Source organism: Vigna unguiculata, chromosome 10 (assembly GCF_037176805.1).
Source record: "Vigna unguiculata cultivar grain cowpea cultivar isolate G323 ecotype 2 chromosome 10, ASM3717680v1, whole genome shotgun sequence".
Taxonomy (NCBI): Eukaryota; Viridiplantae; Streptophyta; class Magnoliopsida; order Fabales; family Fabaceae; genus Vigna; species Vigna unguiculata.
In genome coordinates, this window is record NC_140801.1 from 184,338 (window position 1) to 210,429 (window position 26,092).

General features: G+C 32.9%; 7 protein-coding genes across 10 annotated transcripts; 3 read left to right on the forward strand and 4 right to left on the reverse strand.

The window, feature by feature from the left end:
* Positions 1-1,769: 1,769 nt before the first annotated feature.
* Positions 1,770-3,967, reverse strand: LOC114166453 (acid phosphatase 1-like). 3 transcript variants are annotated; one of them, XM_028051188.2, is made up of 4 exons: positions 3,820-3,967; positions 2,600-3,049; positions 2,153-2,365; positions 1,770-2,080 (listed from the first exon to the last, which is right to left on the reverse strand). In XM_028051188.2, the coding sequence occupies exons 2-4, from the start codon at positions 3,007-3,009 to the stop codon at positions 1,903-1,905; spliced, it is 801 nt and encodes a 266-aa protein (XP_027906989.1). In that variant the 5' UTR covers positions 3,010-3,049; positions 3,820-3,967; the 3' UTR covers positions 1,770-1,902. The 3 variants fall into 3 exon arrangements, with proteins under 3 accessions (XP_027906989.1, XP_027906990.1, XP_085524063.1); XM_028051189.2 differs by lacking the exon at positions 3,820-3,967 and adding an exon at positions 3,229-3,455; XM_085667937.1 differs by lacking the exon at positions 3,820-3,967 and having other exon boundaries at positions 2,600-3,154.
* Positions 3,968-5,518: 1,551 nt separating this feature from the next.
* LOC146881968 (uncharacterized) lies at positions 5,519-8,793 on the reverse strand. 2 transcript variants are annotated; one of them, XM_085667988.1, is made up of 5 exons: positions 8,506-8,793; positions 6,811-7,719; positions 6,393-6,490; positions 6,230-6,275; positions 5,519-5,983 (listed from the first exon to the last, which is right to left on the reverse strand). In XM_085667988.1, the coding sequence occupies exons 1-2, from the start codon at positions 8,603-8,605 to the stop codon at positions 7,235-7,237; spliced, it is 585 nt and encodes a 194-aa protein (XP_085524114.1). In that variant the 5' UTR covers positions 8,606-8,793; the 3' UTR covers positions 5,519-5,983; positions 6,230-6,275; positions 6,393-6,490; positions 6,811-7,234. The 2 variants fall into 2 exon arrangements, 1 of the variants encoding a protein (XP_085524114.1); XR_014985300.1 differs by lacking the exon at positions 6,811-7,719 and having other exon boundaries at positions 8,506-8,788.
* Positions 8,794-10,129: 1,336 nt separating this feature from the next.
* LOC114166552 (uncharacterized) lies at positions 10,130-13,193 on the forward strand. Its single transcript, XM_028051300.2, has 5 exons — positions 10,130-10,547; positions 10,688-10,787; positions 11,087-11,204; positions 11,736-12,500; positions 12,594-13,193. The coding sequence occupies exons 1-5, from the start codon at positions 10,445-10,447 to the stop codon at positions 12,969-12,971; spliced, it is 1,464 nt and encodes a 487-aa protein (XP_027907101.1). The 5' UTR covers positions 10,130-10,444; the 3' UTR covers positions 12,972-13,193.
* Positions 13,194-14,761: 1,568 nt separating this feature from the next.
* LOC114166135 (thioredoxin H9-like) lies at positions 14,762-17,520 on the forward strand. The gene is made up of 5 exons (XM_028050805.2): positions 14,762-14,974; positions 15,523-15,591; positions 16,411-16,533; positions 16,915-17,037; positions 17,215-17,520. Exons 2-5 carry the CDS (start codon positions 15,571-15,573, stop codon positions 17,356-17,358), a joined length of 411 nt encoding a protein of 136 aa, XP_027906606.1. The 5' UTR covers positions 14,762-14,974; positions 15,523-15,570; the 3' UTR covers positions 17,359-17,520.
* Positions 17,521-18,238: 718 nt separating this feature from the next.
* Positions 18,239-20,141, forward strand: TAF11 (TBP-associated factor 11). Its single transcript, XM_028051049.2, has 4 exons — positions 18,239-18,575; positions 18,660-18,747; positions 19,597-19,696; positions 19,837-20,141. The coding sequence occupies exons 1-4, from the start codon at positions 18,271-18,273 to the stop codon at positions 19,962-19,964; spliced, it is 621 nt and encodes a 206-aa protein (XP_027906850.1). The 5' UTR covers positions 18,239-18,270; the 3' UTR covers positions 19,965-20,141.
* Positions 20,142-21,878: 1,737 nt separating this feature from the next.
* On the reverse strand, positions 21,879-23,137 carry LOC114166890 (alpha-galactosidase 1-like). Its single transcript, XM_085668346.1, has 5 exons — positions 23,055-23,137; positions 22,810-22,900; positions 22,666-22,715; positions 22,114-22,257; positions 21,879-22,022 (listed from the first exon to the last, which is right to left on the reverse strand). The coding sequence occupies exons 1-5, from the start codon at positions 23,127-23,129 to the stop codon at positions 21,930-21,932; spliced, it is 453 nt and encodes a 150-aa protein (XP_085524472.1). The 5' UTR covers positions 23,130-23,137; the 3' UTR covers positions 21,879-21,929.
* On the reverse strand, positions 23,131-25,089 carry LOC146881969 (alpha-galactosidase 1-like). Its single transcript, XM_085668112.1, has 8 exons — positions 25,010-25,089; positions 24,878-24,936; positions 24,535-24,589; positions 24,179-24,247; positions 23,999-24,074; positions 23,693-23,751; positions 23,362-23,445; positions 23,131-23,275 (listed from the first exon to the last, which is right to left on the reverse strand). The coding sequence occupies exons 1-8, from the start codon at positions 25,087-25,089 to the stop codon at positions 23,131-23,133; spliced, it is 627 nt and encodes a 208-aa protein (XP_085524238.1).
* Positions 25,090-26,092: the final 1,003 nt, after the last annotated feature.

The window sequence follows — 26,092 nt, forward strand, 5'->3', positions numbered from 1 at the left end:
CTCAGTAAAGATTAAAATTAATTTATATTCAAAATTTTGACTAAATTAGTTTATCATCGATCTTAGAATTACGTGAATTTAATTCTTTTAATCAAACATATTTTATTAAGTTTATATGATGTTTCAAATACAACTATGTAAACAACTCAAATATTATCATAAAATATCATATTTGAAATGTTAAATAAACTTAACAAAATTTGGTTAAAAAAACTAAATTTATGCATTTCTAAGATTGATGGACTAAATTGTACCAAAATTTCCAGGAGAAACTAATTCTATTTTTCATTGAAAGTTAAGAGACATAAACATATTTAACTTAATTTAAATTATAGACTTATATATATATATATATATATATATATATATATATATATATATATATATATATATATATATATATATATATATATATAAGGGAGACGAGGTATGGGCAAGAGACAAAAGACACATTGGATGTTTCTAGCGGATCAGTCCTAATATACTAGTTGGCTAGAATAGTGATCAATTCATACGAGTACTTATTTGTAGTTGAAAGTGTTTTTCTCAATATGGAAAGGACACAATCTTGAGAGAAAGATTGTTAAATTGGGATTAGGTTTTATTGGTTTTTGTCTTTTCGGTGAATTTTGCCCCTCTCTAAAGACCCAACACGTATGAAAGGATGTACTGCATTAGATTTGTTCTTTTGGTTTAGTGTTACAATTCCTCAGTAAACAGAAAATAGAAAGTCTGATAAGTACGTGCCTCATCAGAAGATCGTCATGTAAGGGAGAAAAGGTAGTGCACCTCAATTGGTTTCCTGTCCAATAGGGGTGATCATGGATTGGACTTTTAAAGATCCAACCTAGATCCATTTTAAATCGAAATAATTGGATCAAATTTTGGATCCAAATTCATTTTTTTTAGTATAACTAGTTTGATTTTTTTTAAATCCATATCAAAATATTTGGATCGAGATTTTAATCCAAATCCAAATATTTGGATCAAGTTCAAAATCCATAATCCATTTTTTATGAAAGAAATTTAAATTAAATTTTCTAAAAATTGTGTTGTCGGGGCCGACCTGATTGAATTTTCCAGAATTTCGCTTAGGCCGACTCGACCGAATTTTGGATGCGCCGACTTGGCCGAATTTCGACTGGGATTGACTCAACCAAATTCTTCCAAATTTCTGTTAGGGCCTACTCAGTCGAATACGACCAAATTTTGGTCTCGACCGAACTCAACCGATCTACGGTCGAGACTGACTCAGTTGAATTTTGACCAAGGCCGATTCTTGAATTCCAGTCAGGACTAACCCGTCTCGATCTTTGATTTGGATCGACTCATTTCGACTTTTAATCTGAACTAGTTCATCTCGACCTTCAATCTGGGTTAGTCCATCTTGAACTTCAACTGAATCCAACTAAACAATTACATTCTAAATTTGTATTGAATATTTAAGATTTTCCGTATTTAAAAATGTGATTCAAAGAATGAATATTTAATTCAAAAAATATATAAAATATATATCATACCGAAATTCATATCAAATAAAATAAATTTTAAATAGATATAATTTTTTTATAAAATAAATCTGAAATGAATCGAATTGACACAAAAATGAATCAAATTAGGAAAAAATAATTTTTTTGTGCACCTCTACCGTCAAATTGTTCTTTTCTTTCGAAAGTAATTCCCCATAATCATTCAACAATAATAAAACTTGAATCAAAATCATAAAAGAAAGATATCAAAGATAAGTGCGAAAAAGTAGAAAAAAAAAATCATAATAAACACTTGGTTCCATAGATATTAATTACTAACTTATACAAAAGACTTGATGCAGTCACAAACATGATCAAAGAGGGTGATCTTACATTACACATCTTCAAACATATAAAAATAATTATGGTAAGATTAGGGAACAAAGTACATTGGATTAGGAAGCTTGAAAGTACGGTTCCCCAAATAGTCTCCCTTAATATCACTCCACTGGTCTCCCACATTCCCCCATATTCTGTAACCTTCCTCTTCTAACTGCTTTCTCACATCAGATTTATATTTCACTGCACTTTTCCCTCTGTATGCTGCACTCCTGCAATTTGTTTCACAACCTTCTCAGTTAACCTCAACATTCTCAAATGCATGCAAATTCCATTTCTCTTACCTCAAAATAAGCCGTTCATAGCCAATAAACCCTTGATTCTGCAAGTTGTTCTTGGTAACTTCACCGAGAGTCTCTTCATCTCTTCCAGTGAGCAAAAACACTTTGAAGCCTCTGTCCACTAAAATGCTAAACAACCTCAGCACAGAAGAAATTGCAGGGCACCTTCCTGTCATGGCCCACTTCCTAAAGGCATATGGGTCATAAGGATCACACCTGCACACACACCAACTTCTTGTTTTACCACCCTTGAATCAATAAAAATCCATGCTTTCACTCATGGGTGGTTGCTTACAAAGTTAAGTTAAGACAGAAGCAAATAATTAACCTGGTTTCTCAGACAGACCAATATCTGGTTTGCAAGAAAACAAAAAAGTTCTGATAGAAACACAAATTTGAATGAAACTAATTCAAGCTCATTCAAGATGATTAAAGAATCACTTCACATACCCATAGTTTTTGCTTTTGTAATAGAAGATGTTGGAGAGGCAAGTGTCATCAACATCCAAAATCCAAGCATCGATGGCGTCTGGAGGGAGCAATGTTTGGTTGACATATCCCAATATTTCCTCCACTATCAAATCCAGGTCCCTTTCGTACTGTCCATTCAACATGTAAGTCTCCACATATTGGGAACACTGTGGTGGCACTGTTGGCCATGCAACCACATTGTTTGCTTCCACTGCCAATCTCCAACTCAAGCAAAAGCTCATTGCATCCTCTTCACCAGACCCAGATGACTCTTCTTTGCCCCTTTTATGGCCCCTTCTGCTGCTCATTGCCTCTGTCTCTGCTCCCAACATCAGTAACATCATCACCATCACCACCCTCAACAACTCTCTCACTGCTCTCTCTGCCATTCACCCACCTCACTGTGCTTTTTCCTCTTTCACACTATACCTGCAACATTCAACACATTCTCCTCAGCTTTTCCACAAACATCACTTGTGCACGCACAAGATAATATTATTCATGATAATGGCTTGCAGCAGAAGCACCACCAGTACCATATATATATATAGAGAGAGAGAGAGAAAGAAGTTCCTTTTTTTTTAAAGCACTTCAAAATAATTAATTACTTGTTTATGTAATGAGATTATTTTGGAGAAGAGAATATATGCCATGTCAATTCAGAAGAAATAAAATTAGATTGTTTGGTGTTGGGAGGGGAATTTCACTAGGTATAGAACAGGTGTGTCAGGATTCCAACATTAGGTGAAGGGGAGAAGTGCAAGGTGATACACACATGAATACATGCACATAGATGCAATGTGACCACGAATTTGAGGTTGTAGGACAAGTGCAAGGAACATCATATTTTACTTCACAATAAATAATAATAATAATATGGTGATATTTAGTGTTTATTAATGAGACAGGGTAAGGTTATAAAAATATAAAGTTTGGAAGAGTTCATATTTTTTATTGGAGTTTAGGGTTTAGTGTTCTAAATGGAATCTAGTGTTTTACTACGCTTGCCATATTATATCAAAGGGATTGATAAAATCTTCAAATTTAACTTCTTCGTTTTTATAATTTTGGAATAATAAAAGTTCTTATGTAAACGTAATTAGAGTAAGAAATGAACATGATTAAATACAAAGTTAGCATAGAGATTGGAGAATTAACATGAGCTGAAAATAGAATGTCTGGCCAAATATTAGCCACACCTGAGTCAAAAGCAAGGCACTGAGTTGAAAAGAAAAAGAGAAAGAAAGCTAAAGATTCTTGCAATTGCAACTCCCCATTTGATAGCAAAGATAAACCTATCATAGGTGTTTATATAGAAAGGACAAAGAGCATGGGAAGAGAAGTGTAGAAAAGTATTATGCATGCATATGCATATGCAAGTTCACACTAACATATGTTTCCATTTGATTGGGTGGGGTTGGCGTCAGAGAGCAAAACTTTTTGTGGAGCATGGTGGGTTTGGGTTCCTCGGACCCACCATAGTAATGTCTTCATCGTATTCCATATCTCCAAGGTTAACATATTTTGTGATTGTTTTTTCATCCACAACATCAACCATTGGTTTAGACAGTGGATATAGCGTCAGAAGCCACATGTGCAATGTTTCACGCCAACTCAACTCTCTTTTGTTACTTGTGTTAGAAAAGTAAACTTTAAACTTAATTGGATACTTGTAAAAATAAAGTTTAGAGTTTAGGATTTCTGATATCTATATCTATGATTAATATAGGATTTCCGACACCTCTTACTCGTCCCATGTTATTAATAATATGGTTAACACGTATTTGTGTATTTGTTTTGATGAATTTGACCAAGTTTAAGGTAAATAATAAACCTCTTTGAACCAACACTTATGGTAAAAAAGATGGGTGGTTATAGTTGACTAACATAAGAAAGAAATGAAAAGAAAGAACCAATAGAAATGAATTTTCATGTGACGAAGATTATTGTGAATGATGATGACCAAATTATATAGATCATGCGTATATCCCAAATCGGTTGTAATTAATGAGAAAAGTCCTTGTCTTCTTTTTCGTATGATCTTCAACAACCAACTAAAGTTGGTATTGGAATATTAGTGCTCTATTTGGAAGCTTTGACATTGGTTTAGAATAAAAATGGTGGAGATTTATATTCCTAGTGGGTAACGGATTCACTCTATGCCAATGAGGGTGGAGAATATAGAGGGACACGACACCTAAAAAGTTCCTAAGAAAGAAAGTGTTTGACATTTTAACATGTTGTGTGGCACCATCATCTTGGATTCGACCAATTCTTTCTTATTGTTAATAATAAGAGAGGTTTATGTAAGCATATCACACTACAAGGTGGTCAAAAGCAACCACACCCTCCATAATCAAAATTCAAGCAATAATGAAAATACTATTTAATATATATTTAAATGAACTACTAATTAATATATTTAAAGGTAGATTGTATATTAATTAACAAGTTAATCAATAAATCTGATTTAGTTAATTGAGCACGAATCAACTATTCTATAATTTTTAGACATGTTTAATTTTTACTAATAAAAAATAAATAAATCTCAAACAACAATCTTATATAAAGTAAAAAATTTATTTTGTATGATTTATTGTCCAAGTTTCAAGAATGTGACAATGTTTTCTTTCAACAACTTATTCTTTCTGAAGAGTGTTAGTACAAGTATGATGGAGAATACCATTGGTGATAAGTGTACTCAAAATCTTTTTTTTCAATCCTTTTTTAATGGATTCTGCCTACTTTTGTAAAATCTATCCAGATATCAAGAAATTTAAGATATTTTCTTTTGTAATTTAAAAACTACTCTTCCATAACAGAGGTTAAAGATATGACAAAATGCAGAGCTAAATCAGAACTAATAGATGAACCCAAAATGGGTGATATACAACACGGTTCGAAGAAAATTCTTTCTTCTACTCCCTGCCATAAAAATGTTTATCAATAAAATAAAGGCCAAGCCAAAATATAATTCTGCCTGTGGATATGTATGTACAAGTCTAAATTTTAACCGTGTAATTAAAAACTATTAAGGCATTGGCGTAAACATATATATCCCAATGCTTTCAATCCATTTCAGTGACAAGGATCATTAATGATAAGAATTCTGTTTCGAGAACTTGAACTCATAGAGTAGCATTCCCATTCCATTTAGAAGAATGTTTTGTAGGATCTCTCTTCCTTGTATTAGGACTATAAACATAATGATCTCTGATCAATAGATGAAAGACATGACAAACAATTGTTTGGAGGAATGCCGCAGTCTTCCAAATCTTCATCATCCCTTTTGGAGTTCTCATCCACTATCGAAAATTCATCAAGAAAAACAGGTTTATGTGCTTCATTTACACTTCCCTCTCCCTGCACGTATGATTAATCACAAACTTAAGTAAAACTGGAATTAACACAGTCTGCCCAGCTCCCTGCCCCAAACCCATGTCTAAGAGAGTTGATTTATCTGTTTCTTGAGTTAATTAATAGTTAAATGAGTTTAAACTTATCAAAAGTAATTTCATTTCAGAATTACATCTAAAGAAATAAAACAAAATAGTTAATAATAGCCTTTTGAAAATTGATTCTTAATAAGTGGTAATTATGTTGACTTACATTGATGGTTGGGAATGTGTGGTTGTTCTCGTACTCTTGCAAGTACCTATGTAATGCCATTTCAAATAATTGAACATAGTTTATGTTAATTATACGTTCATATTTATTATTCTGGATCATAGTTAATTGAGGAACTTTGTTAATTAGGTTAATAAATGCATACCCAGCAGCTTGGTCGTTTGAGTTCCATGGTCTCCATTCATCCACAATCTTATATCCCAGAGATCGAATCCAAGCCTCACTTCCAGTAAGTGGTCACCACTGTCATGAACCATCATCATACATACATAAACAATTGAGGAGGTTAATTAATTGATTAAGAATTTCACAAAAGTAATAAATAATTAACCAATTATTTCCAACTATAATTAGTAAAATTGAAGGTCATATATAACTGAAAATAATTAGTGAAATTGAAGGTGATATCTTTGAAAAGAAAGCACATAAGTTGAGCTCAATGACGAGAATCAGTTAAGTAGCTAAGGTTGGCATTGCGTAGTTGAGGTGCATCATAGGCATATGTCGAAGAGTAATAGTTTAAGCCAATAAAACTAAATGAACCAGTAAGGAGTCTAGCTTACTCTGCAGTAAATTTTGGCAATCTTGTTCTCACAAGTGATCTCAAACTTTTTGTTAGTGTCATGCTCATTACTTACTGCAGCTTGTACATGCCTTTGAGTAACTTCGACTGCATTCCAATTTGATATCATTCAATTTATGTTTGCTTTCAACTATAAAAATTAAATTCAAGCACACTCGATCTCTCAAAAGAACCGGACAATGCATCACTTGTGATAATTACTTGATAACCATTCCAGCAAACGTTTATAGGAGAAGATAAGAAAGTAAAGTTGGCTCCTTCCGAATTCTATATCCACTTCCTGTTTCTTTCAACATCTTTGAAAGACAAACCGGTATTCTAACATTATATGAACACAACATAATTCTTCTAACAGTTCATATCTTTCAGCTTTCAGTCTCACAAAAACCAGAGAACACTCACTCTCACTCAAAACCAGCAAGAACTGGTTCAGTGACTCGCAGTCCAAGCAGATCCTCCTCTATCCTTACCACAAGACCATCTTCTCCCATAACTCGTTCTCCATCTGCAGCAGGACCTTCCACTCCAACCTCACGCCAAACTGCAACACCAAGAACACTTTTACCACGCTCACTTCCCAGTTCTACAAACTCATCACCATCAAATGAAACCAACAAAACCCGAACATCACAAGGTTCAAGGCCATCCACTTCAAGGTCATCATCATCCATTGCTGCAAACTTCCATTCACCATCTGCCACTTCAAGGTCTCCTTCATGGCCCTCTACTCCCTCTTGCCGCCATTCTCTGCCGCCTGAATTACCTTCAGCCAGACGTGTTGCATGCAAGCCAATAGTTCCACCTGATTTTCCTCTTGAAACACCACCAAACCTCAGAACAACACTGCCTTCTGATAGACATGTTTCTGCAGGAAGGTCTCGTCCTGGTTCTTTTGTTACACATTTTAGAAAATATGGAGACTAAAAAAATCTTAGGACCTATTTGAGATTTTTCAATAAAAACATGAAGCAAGAGAGTATTTTAGCCTATAAATTTTGGACAAACTTGTAGACATGCATCTATAACAATTATCCTTCTATGTATCTCAACACACAGACAGCCTTGGCCTTTCATTTTGTGCCCCTGAGTTTTAATATCTAACACACACATAATAGAAGAAACCAGGGCTTTAAATACATAAAAAGTGTCCTACACAGCACCACCATTAAACTGCCAATAGAATTCACATCTCACACACAGAGAACATGTATCTCTACATTATTTTTCTAACAAGAAGTATGTACTACCAAGAAAAACAAGACAAGATTTAAGGATTTATCTGATGCTCCAAAACCCACCTAACATCCCACCCCCACTACCCTTCTAAAACTGGTGTGGAACAACTATGTCATATACATAATGGATCTCAAAGCCTGTAGTTAAAAATTTAGTATATAAATGTAAGTGACATTCTTTTCCAAGAGGACATGATCAGAAATAAATGAAAAAAAATACTAGACAGAGTTCTTGAAAGCCAAGAACCATTAGTGGTTTGTAAATAAGTATTAAGACAAATTTCATAAATAGTGTACTTCAGTTCATGGATACATTTTAGTATTGAGGGCCAAAAAGAAGAGTGTTATGACCATGATTATCAAACTCACTGGTTCCGATTTGGCGAATTCCAAGAAAAATTTTATTTTTCGCAAAGGAAATCGTTTTAGAGCTCACTCACCAGATTGGGTTTCAAACATGGTTTCTTGTTTCTTGGCTTTTGCTTCCTTACTATGTTGCGAATACATCTCACTGTCACGTGCTTCGTCTCGTGTCACCATTGCTCACAATCTGTCGCCGTCTCACCACCGCTCGTTGCTGTCACTCGCCATCGCACGCCGTGGGTCTCCATCGCTCTCGTCCGTCACAGTGCTTTGCGTGTTTCGCAGTGTTTGCGTTTTGAATCTCACGACCCCTGCACTTCGCGCGCACAGTTTTGAACTTTATATTTTGGTCTTACCCGACCCATAAGCTTTTTGTTGCATTCGAATTTGGGTCTAATTCAATTTTATACTATAGATTTATATTTTCCGCTTAAAAATAAGATGATTTTTTAGTTTTATTCTATTTTTTCGCATGATTTTTTTATAGTGATCATAATTTGATCTTGTACGTATTTTTCATTCTAATAAACACTATAATTTGATTTAAATTTCCGGTTGTTATTGATTTATGAAATTAAATACATTTTTTTATACATTAAATTTTAAGATTATCATAGACAAAAAAAACTATCATGAAAATTTAAAGTTAAAGTTAAATTTTGTGTGTGGAACTAAAACCAATTTTATGTGCATGATCATGTAATAATGTTTGAATGGTAGAGAGAGAGTGTAACTTAAGGAGCTTAACTGAGTTTGAAAGCTTTCATGGTTGCTTCATCAATTAATACCCAATCTTAAGGAAAAGACAACCCCAAACAATGATAATACAATGCCTTGGAAGTGGGTTAAAAGTCTCCTTCACTTTACATAACCAAATATTACACTTAAAGAAACTATGGTTGGAAAAAGGTAATGTTTGTGATGACATGAATCATGTGCAATGAGTAATACAAAACTTTTAACTCATGTCTATTACATATTATGGTTAAAATTTAGAGCTAGTAATTATTTTTCTTCTACTTTTATAACTTTTTTTAACGTAAATAATGAATAGATATATTGATATGAAAAATGTTATATTATCCATATGAACTTATCTAATTAAACTTTATAAGGTAAAATTTACGATTATATATATATATATATATATATATATATATATATATATATATATATTAAAATTTGCATAGTAAGTGAGATTTTAAATATTAATACACCAAACTAAATTTTAAATATTATAATTAACTAAAATAATAACTAACTTAAATTTATTAGACCAAATATAAATTATCCTATCACTTTGTTAAAAATAAAAACAATTTCATAATTTAAAGATTATTTAACAAAATTAAACACTACCTAACCATTTCTACTAATACCTTCAACATAAAAAAAGTTTATTTAACCTAAAAATGAAAGGTGTGTGGAAGTACTTGAAGAGTGATTCATGAGCAATGAATGAGCATAAGGAGAAGGTCCAAAACAAACTCCAAAAAAAAGAACTTTAATGATATGATGATACCATGTGCAATGGGGGCACATATAAACCCCAATTTGTTTGTCTCAAACTCAATTTCAAAACTGCCATGAGTGAATGAAGTGAGAAGGATGAAACAAAGAAGTGGACACGTGGGCCAGTAGGAAGTGGCCACGTGACAATGTCTGTCCAGGAATAGATCATGATTTGTCATTGAACATTTTCTGACACACCCCAATGGACAACAGAAGCCAACTAAACTTGAGGGAGAAGCACTGAATGAAGTGTGATGAAACAAAGTTAAGAAACTCAATCACAAAGTTCTTCCTTCACTCTCTGTTTGTGTTTGAGTTTTTGTGTGTTGACGTACAAACAAGTGAATGCTTTTGCTTGCCATCTACAACACTGCAATGCACTCTCTCAATCAATTCCAACCAGCACCACTCATCATATTCTCATACCATATTATTATATCAACACATCTGAGTTTGGTTTTGAGGGATGAATGAAATGCAAACTTGAACTGTTTTGTTGGAATCATGAACAACACCAAGAATGTGAATCACCATCATCACAGAAGAGGTCACAGCTTCAATGGTTTTCCCAACATTCATCCCTTCTCCAACACAAATTCTTCCCAAGGTCCTAACCAATTCCTTGTTCTCTTCATTCACTACTCAACACTTTCTCTTCCATTTATCATGCACTGATAAACTCAACTTTGCTGAGTGTAACTTTGTAATTCAGCGTCACTAATCACTGCTTTAGTTGTTTCTTGATAGGGAAACCGGGGAAAATTTCATTTGAATCAGCAAAACTGGCCACAAGTGAGATTGATGATCTATTGTCATCCACAGAAGGAGGAAAGCATGACTATGATTGGTAACATTCTCTGTCACTTTTTATCATACCAGACACTGGATAATGTTCATTTAGATGTGTGTAATCAGTTAATTAGGCTTTTGGTTCATTGTATAAGATTGTTACCAATACCATAAGATTAATTATTGTGATAGATCAACAAAATCACATTCTCATGTAGTCTCATGTTAGACTCAGATTACTCTAAGTTGCAATTCAATGTCATAGAAAAACTGCAACTTCAAATAGTTCCCAATGTTGGCACATGCATTTGTAATCTTTTCTACTCGATTTGTAACTATTGTTTTTGTGTGTTGTAGGCTCCTTACTCCCCCGGAGACACCTCATTTACCATCATCAGAAGGTTTACACCAACCAACTTTGGTGCCTCCAAGAAGCAGTTTGGGTAGACCAATGTCAAACACTCATACCTCAAGGGTATGCTCCTGTAATAAATTCTCATTTCCAAACGTTCCATAGGCATAAACACACTGATGCTCACAGTTATTTCATTGCTTTTTTTTTTTTTGCTTACAAACTTGTTAGTGCTTTATCAATAAGATGAAATAATTGTAATTGCAGCAAGATACTAGATCCCAAGCTTAAGCATTGGCCTTTTTGTTAGTGTCATGCTCATTATTTACTGCAGCTTCTGTTCATGCCTTTGAGTAACTTCAACTGCACTCCAATTTGATATCATTGAATTTATGTTTGCTTTCAACTCATAAAAATTAAATTCAAGCACACTCAATCTCTCAGAAGAACCAGACAATGCATCACTTGTGATGATTACTCAGACTTGTTTGGATAACCATTCCAACAAACATTTATAGAAGATAAGAAAGTAGAGTTGGCTCCTTCTGAATTCTATATCCTCTTCCTGTTTCTTTCTGCATCTTTGAAAGACAAACTGGTATTCTAACATTATATGAACACAACATAATTCTTCTAACAGTTCATATCTTTCAGCTTTCAGTCTCACAAAAACCAGAGAACACTCACTCTCACTCAAAACCAGCAAGAACTGGTTCAGTGACTCGCAGTCCAAGCAGATCCTCCTCCATCCTTAACACAAGACCATCTTCTCCCATAACTCGTTCTCCATCTGCAGCAAGACCTTCCACTCCAACCTCACGCCAAACTGCAACACCAAGAACACTTTTACCACGCTCACTTCCCAGTTCTACAAACTCATCACCATCAAATGACACCAACAAAACCAGAACATCACAAGGTTCAAGGCCATCCACTCCAAGGTCGTCATCATCATCATCCATTACTGCAAACTTCCATTCACCATCTGCCATTTCAAGGTCTCCTTCACGGCCCTCCACTCCCTCTCGCCGCCATTCTCTGCCATCTCAATTACCTTCAGCCACACGTGTTGCACGCAAGCCAATAGTTCCACCTGATTTTCCTCTTGAAACACCACCAAACCTCAGAACAACACTTCCTTCTGATAGACCTGTTTCTGCAGGAAGGTCTCGTCCTGGTTCTGCTGTTACTCTGAAACCAAACTCTGAAATGCAAACCCCAGTTGTTACCACCATGTCAAGGAGACAGCCATCTCCTATTTCCAACAGGGGGAGGCTCTCTGAGTACTCATCGAAAAGCCGCGGCCATGCAAATTCTGGTGATGCCTCTGAGGTTCCTGCAAGGAAATCTGCCACAGACAACAATGGCTTGGGAAGAACCATCTCAAAGAAATCACTGGATATGGCTATCAGACACATGGTAAGTCCATTTCTGCAATCACAATTCACTCCTTAACTTAACCATGTTGTATCATAATGGTGTGCAATGATGCAATGAACCCTTTTCGTTCAGGATGTTGTGAGGAACGGGAACGGTTCAGGAACTCTTCGTTCACTTTCAAGTGCATCACTCTACCCTCAGAGCATTCGAACTTCTTCAACTCCCAACAAGACACACCACACTCGAGGTTTGAGTGTTCCATCTTCAATGAACATTAATGGAAGCCTCCAAAGCAGAAACCATGGAAACAACACTAACAGAAAAAATGGCAGAGAGAAAGGTGAAAGGCAAAATCACAAACTGGCTGATCTGTACGAGAGTTATCCTTATGATTCACTGTTGCTTAAAGAAGATTTGAACAACACAAATTGGCTGCATAGTGTTGATGAAAAATGTGATATCTTTGGGAATGGATTTGAGTCTCTGCCAGAACCCTTTGGACTCTGCTAGCATTGTTTCTTCTTCTCACAGAAATTTGTAATATGCTATTTACTTCTTCATTATCGTGTCTCAGCGCTGGGGAAGTGAAGAACATGGTGTATATGAAATGCATGGATTAACTTCGATCTTACGATACAAGTGAATACCATGCAAAACATTATCAATATTCACGTTCGTTATGCATAGTCAAATTGTGAAATAAAAGAAACATAAAACTTTTAGATTAAAATATATTTTACAGTGTATATATAATACAGTAATTTATTTGATTAGTTATGATCTTGAATGAATATAAGTATTTAGGGATTAGTTATTGACTTTCCAAACATTCGAAGAGGATAAATTTAGACATTTTCAAAACCTTTATGTAGGTGTAGGAAGAAACCATGGGGTACATAAAAGTAATTCCTTACAAAGATTAAGGTTGACAAAATGAACTTGATTGAAAGAGGGTTTTTTCTTCATGCATTCCCATAATTTGTAAAATGAGCTTTTTATCTTTCATAAAAATGATTTTAGGATTACATGTTCTTGAAATATTCTATAACAATAAGCTTTCCAATTTTTTGAAATACGTCTAGAACAGGTTTTCCGTCACAAAAAAAATTGGAAAAGTGTTTTCGAAACATAATTTCTAGAATAAGTTTTCCGGAACATATAAAATCCATTCCAAAATAAAATTTTTGGAACAAGCCTTTTAGAACATATGTGATACATCGAAGAATGAGTTTTCTATAATAAATTTTTCAAAATTCATAATACATTCTGGAATGACCTTTCTTTAATGGCTTTTTTTTTTTTTTTTTCCGAAACAAGCTTTCTCTCTTCTTCTTCTTCTTCCTATCTAGTGGAGGAGGGAGGTGCAAAAAGGTGATAGTTAAGGTGCAGTTAGTAATAATGGAGGATCAAATAGAAAACTCTTTTAAAGGAGTCAACCATTTTTTTTTCTTAAAACAAGAAAATAAAATTAGCACAAGACTTTTCTTTTCTTTTCTATTTAGTGTTTGGAATAAAAGTAATCTATTTATGATCCAATTTTCAATAAATATTTAGTCAAACACATTAGTTATGTTCTACAATGCATGGATACCCCAATTTGTATCACGTATTCGTGTCAGACATGTATCCGTATCCGATACTTTAAGATATTTTATTGATAATTATCAACGAAGTATCTAATATATAAACTAATAATGTTCTTATGATAATAATAATTTATAAATTCTGTTAAAATATTTAATATATTTGATTTAAATTTGGATTTACACAATAATAATCATATATTTCTCATATTCTTTAAAAAAATTGTATATTTTTCAATATGTAAATATAATGTATCGAGTCCTATTATTTTTAAAATTAACATATCGATATATCATATACATGTCGTCTTCGATACACGTATTTATACATTTATGTTAAATCAAATAATCCATTTTTTTTATAAAAACAATACCATAAAATTATTTTTTTAAAAGGAAGAACGCAATAATAAATAAAATAAAGAAAAGGACAATACACATTTATGATCATGGATAACCTGGAAAACTTGGTACCGAGTCGTCTTCAAAGGTCAGAGGTCAAAATTGAATAACCGGATTCATATTTCATATTCCATATTCCATTTTCATACCTTATCTCCTTTACTTCTCTTTAAGGAACCATTTGGTTTTAATGATTAATAATTAGAATTTCACACCTGAGAAATGTGCAATTTCGTAACTTTTCAAAGTCGTTGTCGTAATTGTTTATTGAATGAATTGGTTAGTAGGAGTTAGTTATCAATTATTAAGTAACTACTGTAAATAAAATACTCATGTCTGAAAATGAAACAGAAACCTTCTTGTGTTGGGAACCAAAAAGACTTTTATTTATTAACCTGCCAAGCATCGAAACGCTTTATCTTCTTTTAGCTAATACCTGAACTCACTGTCCCAATTCACGGATTCAATTGAAGGCGCGCTTGCTTTTGCCCCCAATCTGCAAATTAGGTTTTTTTTTTCGCCCCAAAGGTCTGTTTTTTATTTTTATTTCGTTTGTTTCTCTGAAATTGAGTTATTGGGGTTTCTTTCAATCAGATTCGTAATCCAATTTCACAATTTGTCCCTTCAGTTTTGGTTAATTTTTCATTGGGTTTCTTTTTCTGCTTGTGAATGGATGGAAAGTTGGCTACTTTTATTCCCAGATATAGAAGTTCTGCTATTAGAGGCAATAAATCTTGTGTTTTCATCTTCTAAATCAGTTTTTTTGAACGAATTATGGGACCCCACCTGCATCCTCATCACCATCATCATCATCATATCATTTTAGTCATTTAATTTCCTCATTCTGCATTTTGTTAATGAATACTTGGAACCATTTTTAGAACTTAAAGTAGGAAAGTAGAGTCTAAATAGGCATTGTAATTCTCATGTATCCCCTCTCTCTTTTTATTGTCATTTTTACACTTCCGTGATTGCCAGAATAATTCCCTTGTTTAGTCTGACTTTACTTTTGTTTGTTGTCCTTTCTTCGAGTTTGATGGATTTTGAGGTTTCTTGTGCCGAAATTCTGTTTGCAGGGTTCAGTTTATTGAAGATTTGGAGTGTGGTGGCTTTGAAACAATTACATGGGCAATTGTTTGCATAAGGTGAGAATAATTGAATGCTTCTATTGGAATTTTTAGTTCTTAGTTTTCATAAGAACTTGAAAGGTTTTGTTACATCTTGTCTAATTTAAAAGAGGATTTTGTTACATCTTGTCTAAGACCAACTTATATTTTTAAAAGTTAAAGCTATTAGGTAGAAGTCCCTGAATGGTTTTAGATTCTAGCACACCTTTTCATGTCAAATCCCATTGTAGTTTAAGTTTGTGCAATTCTTATACTGGTGATATTCAACTTAATGTAGAAGAATGGAGGTGACAAGGTTTGAACTTTTGTGCATCTGGTTATAGAGGCTCTAAACTATGTAGAAGACCTACTTTGCTTAGAGCTTAAGCTATTTGGTAGAAGCCTAGAAGTGATTTTGCATTTCTAACACAATCTATGGTTTTTTGATGATGGAATGTCATCAACCAATGCTATTTTGCTGTAATATTCCAATTAATCTAATCTTGGTGTATTAAGCTGTATTTACTAATAGCTTATCCATACAATTTTGGCTTGTTTCTTTCTCTTTTTCGTGCTTTTCTCTGTCTTTTGCTTTTCTTGAATTCCATATGTTTTTAATGTACTGAAGGGCTCTCATCTTTACTCAAAGGATGTCTTAGAGTGCAGTTTTTTTGTCCTTGAACGCAATTTTACTTGAACTGTAGCCTAATTTTTCTTTCCTCCTCAGTGGAAGGAAAATTTTTTAATTTCTGTAATAGTTCTGCAAGCCTCATGGGACCTCAATGCTTCTAAAACAATTTTGTATATCTTTCATTAATACTTAGACTGACTTTAGTTTCATGTTTCTAACGTTTGCAGGATAATCTTGGTGATGGTGATTCTGATCAGCATGTGGATTTTGTTTCTGGGAATGTACAACTCATTACTACCAAAGAATCTTGGGACCAACATTTGGAACAAGCAAATAGGGATAGTAAAATTGTAAGTTCTACTTTTTAATTTGTAGCACAATAATTTATAATCTAAAACTGTGTATCCAGTTCTTGACAGCAAACCCTCCCAAATCCTTTTGTGAACCTTTTTGTTAATAACATTAGGAAAAAGTCCTCATTCAATTGTCTTTGGTTACTATCATGCTTCTTGATGATTAAAAAAATTATTGAGACTAGGTAGGAAAGTGGGAGTATGGAGACATCGAATGTAATGGCAGATCCTATAATTTATTCTTAAACTCTGCTAAAGGATATTATAAGCTTGTATTTTCACTATAACTTTTGTTGCATCTCAATACTTCTTTTCTTCATGAGTATACTTTACATCATTTGGGTGCAATGTTTAATACTAAAGATTCATGTTTAACAGGTTGTTGCAAATTTCAGTGCAACATGGTGTGGTCCTTGCAAGATGATTGCTCCATATTTCTGCGACTTGTCCGAGAAACACTCGTCTATGATGTTCTTATTAGTGGACGTGGATGAAATGGCTGTAAGTAGAGAAGTTGCATATACTATTATTATTTATCTGGAAGTGAATTAAAAATATATTGACTAGTATTGCCCTTATATGAACATAAAACATCTAGAAGTTCTTCCACTGATTAATTTGTATGGAAAATCAATAATGAAAGATGAAAAGTAATGAACATGGTTTTGTATGTTGCAGGATTTCAGCACTTCCTTGGACATCAAAGCCACACCCACTTTCTTCTTTCTTAAAGATGGAAAAGAGTTTGACAAACTTGTAGGAGCCAACAAGCCAGAGCTGGAGAAGAAGATTGCTGTGATTACTGGTGGAGTTCCTCATTAGTGATTGTTGTTTCATGTCAATTTGTAGAACCTGTGCTCTTCCCTTCTCTCTTCAGAACATGTTTTCCTGTGACATTGTCATTGTATTTTTTTTTTCAATGTAAATATATGTGTGCTTTATGCTTTACAGAATATTGATATATATTGTCACAATTCTCCATCACTTTCCTAAAACTATGTTTCTGAGCTTTGGACTCTGCAAGTTGCCTTATAGATAGAACAATATCAAACCACTAAAATCTGGGATAATCAATCACTGATGAATCAAGTCATGAAGCAAAAAATGGGTTCACAATAAAGTGTTTCTATTCAATATTCATGTAATGTACGCATAAAATTTGGATTTTCTTTTGATTTTAAAATACTGATTTTGATATTTTAAAATATACTAAAAAATTATAATATATCACTATCAATATATTTTTATTGTTTAGCAAAAAGATAATATAAAAAAATTTCAATAGAAAACCTGAATTTCATATAAAGTTTGTCAACCTTTTTTGCCATTGCCTTAACACTCATAATAGTTTAATTGATTAATAATGTAATTTTTTTTTTCTACAATACCAATGGAAACAGGCGTTTGTGTACCATTTTTTACTGTTAATAATAAATTGAAAAATAAATGTTACAGGAGTTATTATAAAACAATAATTATAAAGTAAATATTTTTATTAACTTTTATAATGTTATAATTATTGTAAAATGAGATATATTGTTAATAACGAATAGATAATAGTTATGTACACTACAATAAGAATCTCCTAATAACGAATGGTTTTTCTTAAACGAAAATGTTTAAATTTTGGGGGAAAATGTGTTGAAAAATAAAAATAAAGAGATGGTTATAACTTGTAACTGTATATATAGCGTTCGAGACACCAAATCCAAACAAAACCGTAGTGTGTTCGGAATGAAGCAATCGAAGGATCCGTTCGAAGCAGCGTTCGAGGAATCGCCGCCAGAATCTCCGACGGAGATAGAGGCGGACTCAATCCATAACCATAGCCATAACCTTAATCATAACCAAAACCCTATTCCTTCTCCTTCTGTTCTACCCCTCAATCCAGGGCCTCCACAGAAGGCGAGTGCAGTGGTCAAGAACAAAGACAAAGACAAGGACAAGGACGATGAAGAGGAGGAAGAAGAAGACAACATGGACGTTGAGCTTTCCAAGCTCCCTTCCACCGGCGACCCTCACAAAATGGCCAAGATGCAGTTCGTAACTCACTTCACTTCACTTCGATTCAAATTCGTTACCTTTTTCCTCGTTTACAAATTTCCCCCATTTTTCTTCTTCAGGGCAATTTTGTCTCAGTTCAGCGAAGAGCAGATGAGTAGATACGAGTCCTTCCGAAGGGCTGGGTTTCAGAGAGCTAACATGAAAAGGGTATGTGCCCTTCTTCTCTTCTTATAATATTCCATTTGGGTTTCATTGCTTTGCTTCGGCAAATTTGAATAATTAACAGCTGCTGTGGTTTTTGGGTTGCTCTCACTTTCTCAAGATGCATGTTTGTATTCACGTTGTATCATTTAAAATCACGGTGAAATGCCAGTTAATGTGATTTTTTAGGTATATATATATTCAGATGTTTGATTTAACATCAACTAATGTCATTTTAGGTGTATATTCACCTGTTTGATTTAATCCAGTTGGTGTTATTATACGAAAATGTTCACTTGTTTGACTTTGGATCGAGGAACTTTGTCATGGATTAATTTCGAGTTGAAGCAACTTCACTGGTTTTTGCGTTGGATAAAAAACATCATACTGATTTTTACTGTTAACGTACTTTTTGGATTTGAATTTCGTTTGTTTTGATAGAAGATTGACACTCCTGAGGTTTCTTGTTTGAAATTGTACATGATTCCTCTTTCTTTTCTTTTTCTATTTTAATGTTTACAGTAACCTTCCGTTCTTACAGTGTTGCATGGGGTAATTGTTCATAAGTGATCTTTCTTACAGAGTTGCACCATGCAATGTGTTTCTTCCTGAGTATTTTATGGATGATTTGTTTAACGTTTGTTGATCTGTGTAATGTGCTTTATTGGTATTGTATAAAGGAAGTGACTGTAATGTTATTCCAAACTTATATATATAATAGTTATTGGTGTAAGGTTATCAGTATCATTGCATCAAGCGATCATGAAGAGATCAATATGCTTCTGTAAATACTGAAATTGATCATGTATTATAAGAAGATTTGCTGAAATTTTCTCCTTTCCCTCCTCCTATCAGTTATTGGCTAGTATCACAGGGACCCAGAAGATTTCAGTGCCAATGACGATTGTAGTATCAGGCATTGCAAAAATGTTTGTTGGTGAAGTTGTTGAAACAGGTAAGGCTAGTTGTTCTTTGTAAGTTTGAGACACTTCTAAAATCACAGTATGTATGTATTTCTACAGTTTTTAAGGATGTTGTTGTGTTTTTTCATAATTGGAGTTGTTTATGTTAATGAATTGTGCTATGTTTCTGCAGCTAGAATAGTTATGAAAGAAAGGAAGGAATCTGGACCAATTCGGCCTTGTCATCTGAGAGAAGCATATAGACGACTAAAACTTGAAGGAAAAGTCTTTAAGAGATCAGCTTCAAGGCTCTTCCGGTAGATGGACCAAATATGTGTTGAGATTTTGAGAGTTTTCTGGAAATATGTTTTGAAGATATGAAAGATATGCTAAATATAAATGCTGTTCATGATATCACTCCTTTGCAGCAGACTCAATTTTGCAGTATCTCTCTATGATTTACAATCTGCAGAAAAATCACATTACTCTTTTTTTTCATATGTTCTCAACCTTTTGAGCCAGCTATCCAATTTAATTTTCTTAATCGTAATTTTTTAGTTATCAAATCAACTGAATGTGTGCATTTAAGATTCAAATAAACACCAAGAGCAAAACTTATGGTGGGTTGCCAAAAGCAATTTTATTTATTTTCACAGCTTCAAACAATGCCACATCATTTTCATTACATTGAAAATTTAACTAATTCCCTTAACTCTTTACCAAATCAATTTTTTTCCCCTTTCAATATATATTTCGATTTGTCCCACGTTTTATTATTCATCTTTGTTTTTTATGTTAATATATTGGTACATATTTTAAAACTAAATAAATAGGTATTTAACTTTTTAAAATGGTTGGATGATATAATTATGATATACCATTATAAAGGAGATTTTTTTTTTATTTTTTTTTCTAATTTTATCTTTTACATAAGTGTTTCTTAAATTAAAATTGTTATCATATTGTTTTTATTTTTTGAATGATCAATCATTATTCAAATTTTAACAACTTTTAATTTAAAATAATTATTTTCACAAATTATTCATTTAAATTTAATTGTTTTTAATTAAATTAGTTATTTACTAGTAAAAGTATGTACGTCTCATTAGCTTTTTTCGTAAAAAAAAGTTTAAAAATTATTATTATTATTATTTATTATTATAATTGTAAAAATAAATATAAATAATTTCCATAATTTTTGTGAAAGATAACTTTTAATTTTTAGATGATTTTTTTATTAGAAATAGATATTGTATTGAAAAAATGGTTTTGAAAAAAAAAATCAAGTTTAAAAAACAGTCTCTTAAAAAGGTAAAACTGATAGAAGTTAGTATACAGTAAAAACAAATATTAATAGTTATAAATAATAAAAAACCACACACACAGTAGTTATAAAAGAATTACCGTGATAAAAACTAACAACATAAACAAAAATGGTTCTAAACATTAATCATATATAATAAGTGAATCTTATAAGTAAAGCATATTTGATTTTCCACAAGTATTCCCTAATTGATTTTAGTCCTTAGAAATAATTTTGACCTTTAAAATCAGTTTTAATGAAATATGACACAATTACTAAAGCATAAAATATGCTGTTAAGTCTTATATTGTCGTTATAAAATTAACTAAAGCATAAAATATGATACACTTACTAAAGCATACAATAATAATAACTAACGAGATAAATAAAAGTGGTTATGATTACATTTTTTAGATCAATAATTGATTTTAGTCCTTAGAAATGATTCTCACCTTTAAAATCAGTTTTAACTAAATAAAATTAATTAAATATGATACAATTACTAGAGCATAAAATATGTTGTTAAGTCTTATATTTGTCGTTACTTTCTTTTCTAAATAAAAGTAAAATAGGTTGCTAAAGTGTAATACTAACCATAAAATCAATTTTGTATACAGAATTATTTATTTTGAGAATCAACTCTGATTATTATAATCGTATAACACATTTTGATTGTTATAATGGCTTACGTGACTGATTTAAAAAACAATTAAAAGCAGTTTTATGAAACCAAAATAGTTATGATTTGATTATCATATATATATATATATATATATATATATATATATATATATATATATATATATATATATAGTTATGAATTAGTTATATGAGCACTAAAAAACGCTTACACTAACACAAACACAAAATAACACAAACATAACTAAGAAAACGAATCCAACATTGCATAAAGTAAGTAAAAGGTAGCATGATGTTCTATGACTAATGACTAAAAACTTGAGAAGAAGAACATGTTTTGAAATTCAAGCTATTGGCTTCAACACGTACATCTTGCACGAATGTGGTTCAACAGTCACACTCATTTTTCCCACGAACTGGCTTTCCAATGTCTCGTGCTGCATATACATCACAAAACAACATGTGTTATTACATCATCACTATCCCATGAAAAACAACGTAGAATTTGTCACTAAATTATTGTCTTACCTCCCAGAGGTCTCTTGCTTGAACAATAGTTGAAGGGTCAAGCCCAATATCTTCCCATTCTGCAGTCATCTCTGAACCACGATCACTGAATTTATTCACTAAGAGAACAGCCACCCTGTATTCTGAAAGAGGACCTGCCCAAACCTGATCAAAATATTATCATCGTTGTTTCTTTTTGTTAGGAATAACACGTGAATCTAATTTTCACATTAAATAAAAATGATAAAGTTAAACACCATATAAAAAAACAGATCCGGATCCGTAAACCTAATTTTTAGAGGTTTTGAAGTAAAAGTCACATCGGTCTATTGTGTGACTTAGACTCAAGTCACATGATATATATATCCTTAAGAAATCCATCACTTTTCTTTCTCATTCAAGTGCATACATGCATGCGTATATATTACGAATTTGGATTCTCGGTTGAATTTATTTGCATTACTTTTTTGTTGTGTCTTTAACATTTTAATGTTCAGTAGAGGACAATATCGAAAAATTCAGTAGAGAATCTAGACTCGTACATTACATGATATAATAGCAAGTGCAATTTACCTCAAGAGCTCCTTCCATCCTAACCCTTTTAGCTTGTACACCAAGCGGATCTGAAATCGGAACAAAAACATGTTAAAAACCACACACACAAAAGGTCATTAACTTAATGCATAATTCAGAACTGATAGTATAGTATCTCTTCACCTTGGTTAACTGCAATAACCTCTGCATTTGATAGTATCTCTAGAGTGTCATCGTCCATTTTTCCAAGATCACACCCAATGAGAAGAGGAGCCTGCAATAACTCTTTGCATAAAAAACAGAATCCACAAATTGCAGAATTTAACCATGGCTTTCAGCCAGCTCTTAAAAAAATTCAACAATCTGATCTGAAGTATATGTCTCTTCATATACAAGCATGACAAGACAACGTTTGAGATGGATGGTACCTTGGAAATTGCCCATAAACTAAAGTGAACAACGTATTCATGTTTCTTCATTCCTCCATTTCCAACCTCCAGCATGTCAGGATCTATTGATTTTAAGGATTGTTAAGAATGGTGACAGTAAGATGAATATAAAAGAGTCATCAGTGAAATTCATACCATTCCAACCACCAGGTTTTGCAAAATCAGCATAAACATCATTTCTGTCTATTCTTGAAACCATTCTGCCAAAAGTGAACAATTTTACATAACCACTAATAAACAAAACCAAACTTTGTTACACAGTTTCTTTCTTATCTTTCATTTTTACCTTTCCCAGTTATCAGTGATGTCATCACTGGTTCTCCAGCTATTTCCCACTGGATAACCCCATAATGCAGGGTGCATGTCTCCCCTAAGAACAAAGCACATGTTATTAGACAGAAAAATTTGAAGACAATCAAAACATTCTTAAAGTAAACAAAAGTACCATTCACATATGAGAAGTAGATTGGACGACCTGTCTTCATCAAAGCTCGAGTCATAATAGGATATCTAAGTATATCAAAAGAACACAACCATTTTCACTTTTAAGAACCAACATAAAACTGAAAAATAACCATACGAAACAATGCTATGAAACTGTAACTAGCTTCTGCTACCTATGAAGAGGCTTTATTCCACCATTGTTACAGTTATCATACTTGAGATAATCAACACCCTGCAAGAAGATACAATGATAACAATCACAGTTTGTTCAGTAGCAAGCAAATTAAATAGAAGAATGCCAGCAACATTCTTTCTATCACTCTTTAGTGCTAAATCCAGAGGGGAATGGTTAAATGATTAGTAGAACATGCCAAAATTTATACTTTCTAATAAACTTCATCTAATAATAGAAAAAAAATGTTGCTGACATTCATTTTTTAATAAATAAGCAGGGTCATAATATATGTATGTGTGTATACCCATGATGCAAAAGTCTTGGCATCTTGCTCTTCATAACCAAGTGAGCCAGGCATACGTTTTGCACAAGTATAATACCTGAAAAATTACCCTCAAACACATAGTTCTACAAAAACTTTGAAAGAGTTGAACAACATTTATTTTTAATTAAGAGAAGCATGTGTTTTGGTTGTATCTTGTACCCTGCATCTGCATAAATGCCAAGCTTCAGACCCTTCTGATGAACATAATCTGCTAGAGCTTTTATGCCAGAAGGAAAATGTTTTTTATCAGGTACCAAATTACCCTGTCACAGACAATTTGGATCAAATACTCTATTAATTTCAATGAAATTGAAATCATTTTAATATGTGTTTTAAGAGATGAAGAAACAAAACGTATACTATGAATACAATCCATACATCGATATCTCGAGTCATTTCACCCCAACCATCATCTGCAAAAAATTGTTGTTCTTAGTTCTTATGTCACTTTGCAAACTAAGATGAAGTGAAATAAAAATAAAACTGGCAAAAAAAAAATGTTTTTTCATTTACCTATGTTAACATAAATGTACCCAAGCTCAGAAAGACCAGAAGAAACAAGGATATCAGCTGCAAAACCATATGAACATTTTTGCAATTAGACTGTGATGTTGAATTGAATAATCTACATATACAGTATCCATGCATATACATTTTACCACAATTCTTTAGTATAAAAAAAATTATGAATTCAATGGGCTATCTGATTCCACTAAAAATCCTTTATGTAAAGTTTTAAAGTTGACTAATGTTAGTCATTGTAATAAAATATTATCCTTTTTGGTCGTAAGTTGTCCCAGATGAAGAACACCAATGTTCATGGTACATAGTAAACAGATAACATAAATGTTTATATACCTGCTTCTCGGATGATTGTTTCATTTATATTTTGATGAAAGTGGTTCCAACTATTCCACCTGTATCATAAATGTTTTGATGCATGAATCAAGTGACAAAAGAATTTGAATAGTTGCATGATAGATTTCATACCCCATTGGAGGGGTGGCACCAAGGCCATTCCCAAGAAGATTTCTCCTATGGCTGGAGGAATCACAAACATAGTTAAACATTGTGAGTACAACAAACATTAGCATTTTTCCTCTATCACTAGTAAGGAATATGTGTAGAACTTTTGATATTGATGTAATAAATAGGAAGTCAATGAGAAGGTTCGTGTTTGATGTTGGTTGTGTTTTTATTGAAATGTAGACTGTAATAATAGTACGTAGGTTTTTCTCTGTGAAATGATGTTACACTCTTTTCATTTATCAACAACTTCTTTTGGGTGAGTCATGCATGACGAGTGTGTGTTTCTTTTAGGTAAGTCATGATGAGTGTGTGTAGTTAAGTTATATTGGGAATGAAAAGAGAAAAAATGTTGCTACTTATTGTGCTGATTTTGCTGAGTTTGTGATTGAAGTTTGTCGAAGAAATTATTGCCAATGGCTTGGTACCACTCTTCCAATGGATATGACATAGATTTCTTTCATACTCCATTGGAGGAGTGACACCAAGGCCATTGACAAGAAGATTTCTCCATTCTAGGTTTTAACTGATGAAGGATTGACCCCAACCAAGGATGAAGGCACATGCTTAAGAAGACTAAGCATGTTTAAAAAGGAAGTTCACTAATCCTTCATCCCTTTCATTTGTGTTTGTTATTTTTGATTCCCTAAGTTGACTTAGTTGAATCAACTTTAGTTGACTTGTTGACCTTTGACTAGGTTTGACTTGTTCACTATAGTTGACTTGACTTAAGCCAACATGCTAATCTATGTTTATTTGCTTTGTAGGTTAATTAGGAGTAAGAAAGCAATGCTAGGTGGCGCATGGTGATTGGGGAGCATAAATGATGTGGAGGAGAGAGTAAAGCAAAGGCATAAAGCATAAAGTAAAAGGCATGAAGCAAGTGTACCTATGTACCTTTGGTCTCCTTTGTTTTTAGCACACTTTGACCACTTTTTGGAGACATATGAGACACATTCTTTGTCTCCTTTTGTGCTAGAACGAAATTAGCCTTGCACACACCATAGTTAGCTCTTTTGTCTCTCATTTTTGTAACCTTATTTGACC

What these genes read in the sequence shown, in the direction of transcription:
- LOC146881969 (XM_085668112.1), bottom strand. Translation starts at nt 25,089, where the DNA reads ATGTTTAACTATGTTTGTGATTCCTCCAGCCATAGGAGAAATCTTCTT. An exon ending in GGCATTTATGCAGATGCAGG is followed by an intron (nt 24,075 to 24,178) that starts GTACAAGATACA and finishes GTAATTTTTCAG; the next exon opens with GTATTATACTTGTGCAAAAC. An exon ending in CCAAGACTTTTGCATCATGG is followed by an intron (nt 23,752 to 23,998) that starts GTATACACACAT and finishes ATCTTCTTGCAG; the next exon opens with GGTGTTGATTATCTCAAGTA.
- TAF11 (XM_028051049.2), top strand. Translation starts at nt 18,271, where the DNA reads ATGAAGCAATCGAAGGATCCGTTCGAAGCAGCGTTCGAGGAATCGCCG. An exon ending in AGAGAGCTAACATGAAAAGG is followed by an intron (nt 18,748 to 19,596) that starts GTATGTGCCCTT and finishes TCCTCCTATCAG; the next exon opens with TTATTGGCTAGTATCACAGG. An exon ending in TGGTGAAGTTGTTGAAACAG is followed by an intron (nt 19,697 to 19,836) that starts GTAAGGCTAGTT and finishes ATGTTTCTGCAG; the next exon opens with CTAGAATAGTTATGAAAGAA.
- LOC114166453 (XM_028051188.2), bottom strand. Translation starts at nt 3,009, where the DNA reads ATGGCAGAGAGAGCAGTGAGAGAGTTGTTGAGGGTGGTGATGGTGATG. An exon ending in TACAAAAGCAAAAACTATGG is followed by an intron (nt 2,366 to 2,599) that starts GTATGTGAAGTG and finishes GTGTGTGTGCAG; the next exon opens with GTGTGATCCTTATGACCCAT. An exon ending in TATGAACGGCTTATTTTGAG is followed by an intron (nt 2,081 to 2,152) that starts GTAAGAGAAATG and finishes AACAAATTGCAG; the next exon opens with GAGTGCAGCATACAGAGGGA.
- LOC114166890 (XM_085668346.1), bottom strand. Translation starts at nt 23,129, where the DNA reads ATGCTGGAGGTTGGAAATGGAGGAATGAAGAAACATGAATACGTTGTT. An exon ending in GGATGGAAGGAGCTCTTGAG is followed by an intron (nt 22,258 to 22,665) that starts GTAAATTGCACT and finishes TATTTTGATCAG; the next exon opens with GTTTGGGCAGGTCCTCTTTC. An exon ending in AAGCAAGAGACCTCTGGGAG is followed by an intron (nt 22,023 to 22,113) that starts GTAAGACAATAA and finishes ATGTATATGCAG; the next exon opens with CACGAGACATTGGAAAGCCA.
- LOC114166552 (XM_028051300.2), top strand. Translation starts at nt 10,445, where the DNA reads ATGAACAACACCAAGAATGTGAATCACCATCATCACAGAAGAGGTCAC. An exon ending in GGAAAGCATGACTATGATTG is followed by an intron (nt 10,788 to 11,086) that starts GTAACATTCTCT and finishes TGTGTGTTGTAG; the next exon opens with GCTCCTTACTCCCCCGGAGA. An exon ending in CAAACACTCATACCTCAAGG is followed by an intron (nt 11,205 to 11,735) that starts GTATGCTCCTGT and finishes CATATCTTTCAG; the next exon opens with CTTTCAGTCTCACAAAAACC.
- LOC146881968 (XM_085667988.1), bottom strand. Translation starts at nt 8,605, where the DNA reads ATGGTGACACGAGACGAAGCACGTGACAGTGAGATGTATTCGCAACAT. An exon ending in CATGTTTGAAACCCAATCTG is followed by an intron (nt 7,720 to 8,505) that starts GTGAGTGAGCTC and finishes GTGTAACAAAAG; the next exon opens with AACCAGGACGAGACCTTCCT.
- LOC114166135 (XM_028050805.2), top strand. Translation starts at nt 15,571, where the DNA reads ATGGGCAATTGTTTGCATAAG. An exon ending in CAAATAGGGATAGTAAAATT is followed by an intron (nt 16,534 to 16,914) that starts GTAAGTTCTACT and finishes CATGTTTAACAG; the next exon opens with GTTGTTGCAAATTTCAGTGC. An exon ending in TGGACGTGGATGAAATGGCT is followed by an intron (nt 17,038 to 17,214) that starts GTAAGTAGAGAA and finishes TGTATGTTGCAG; the next exon opens with GATTTCAGCACTTCCTTGGA.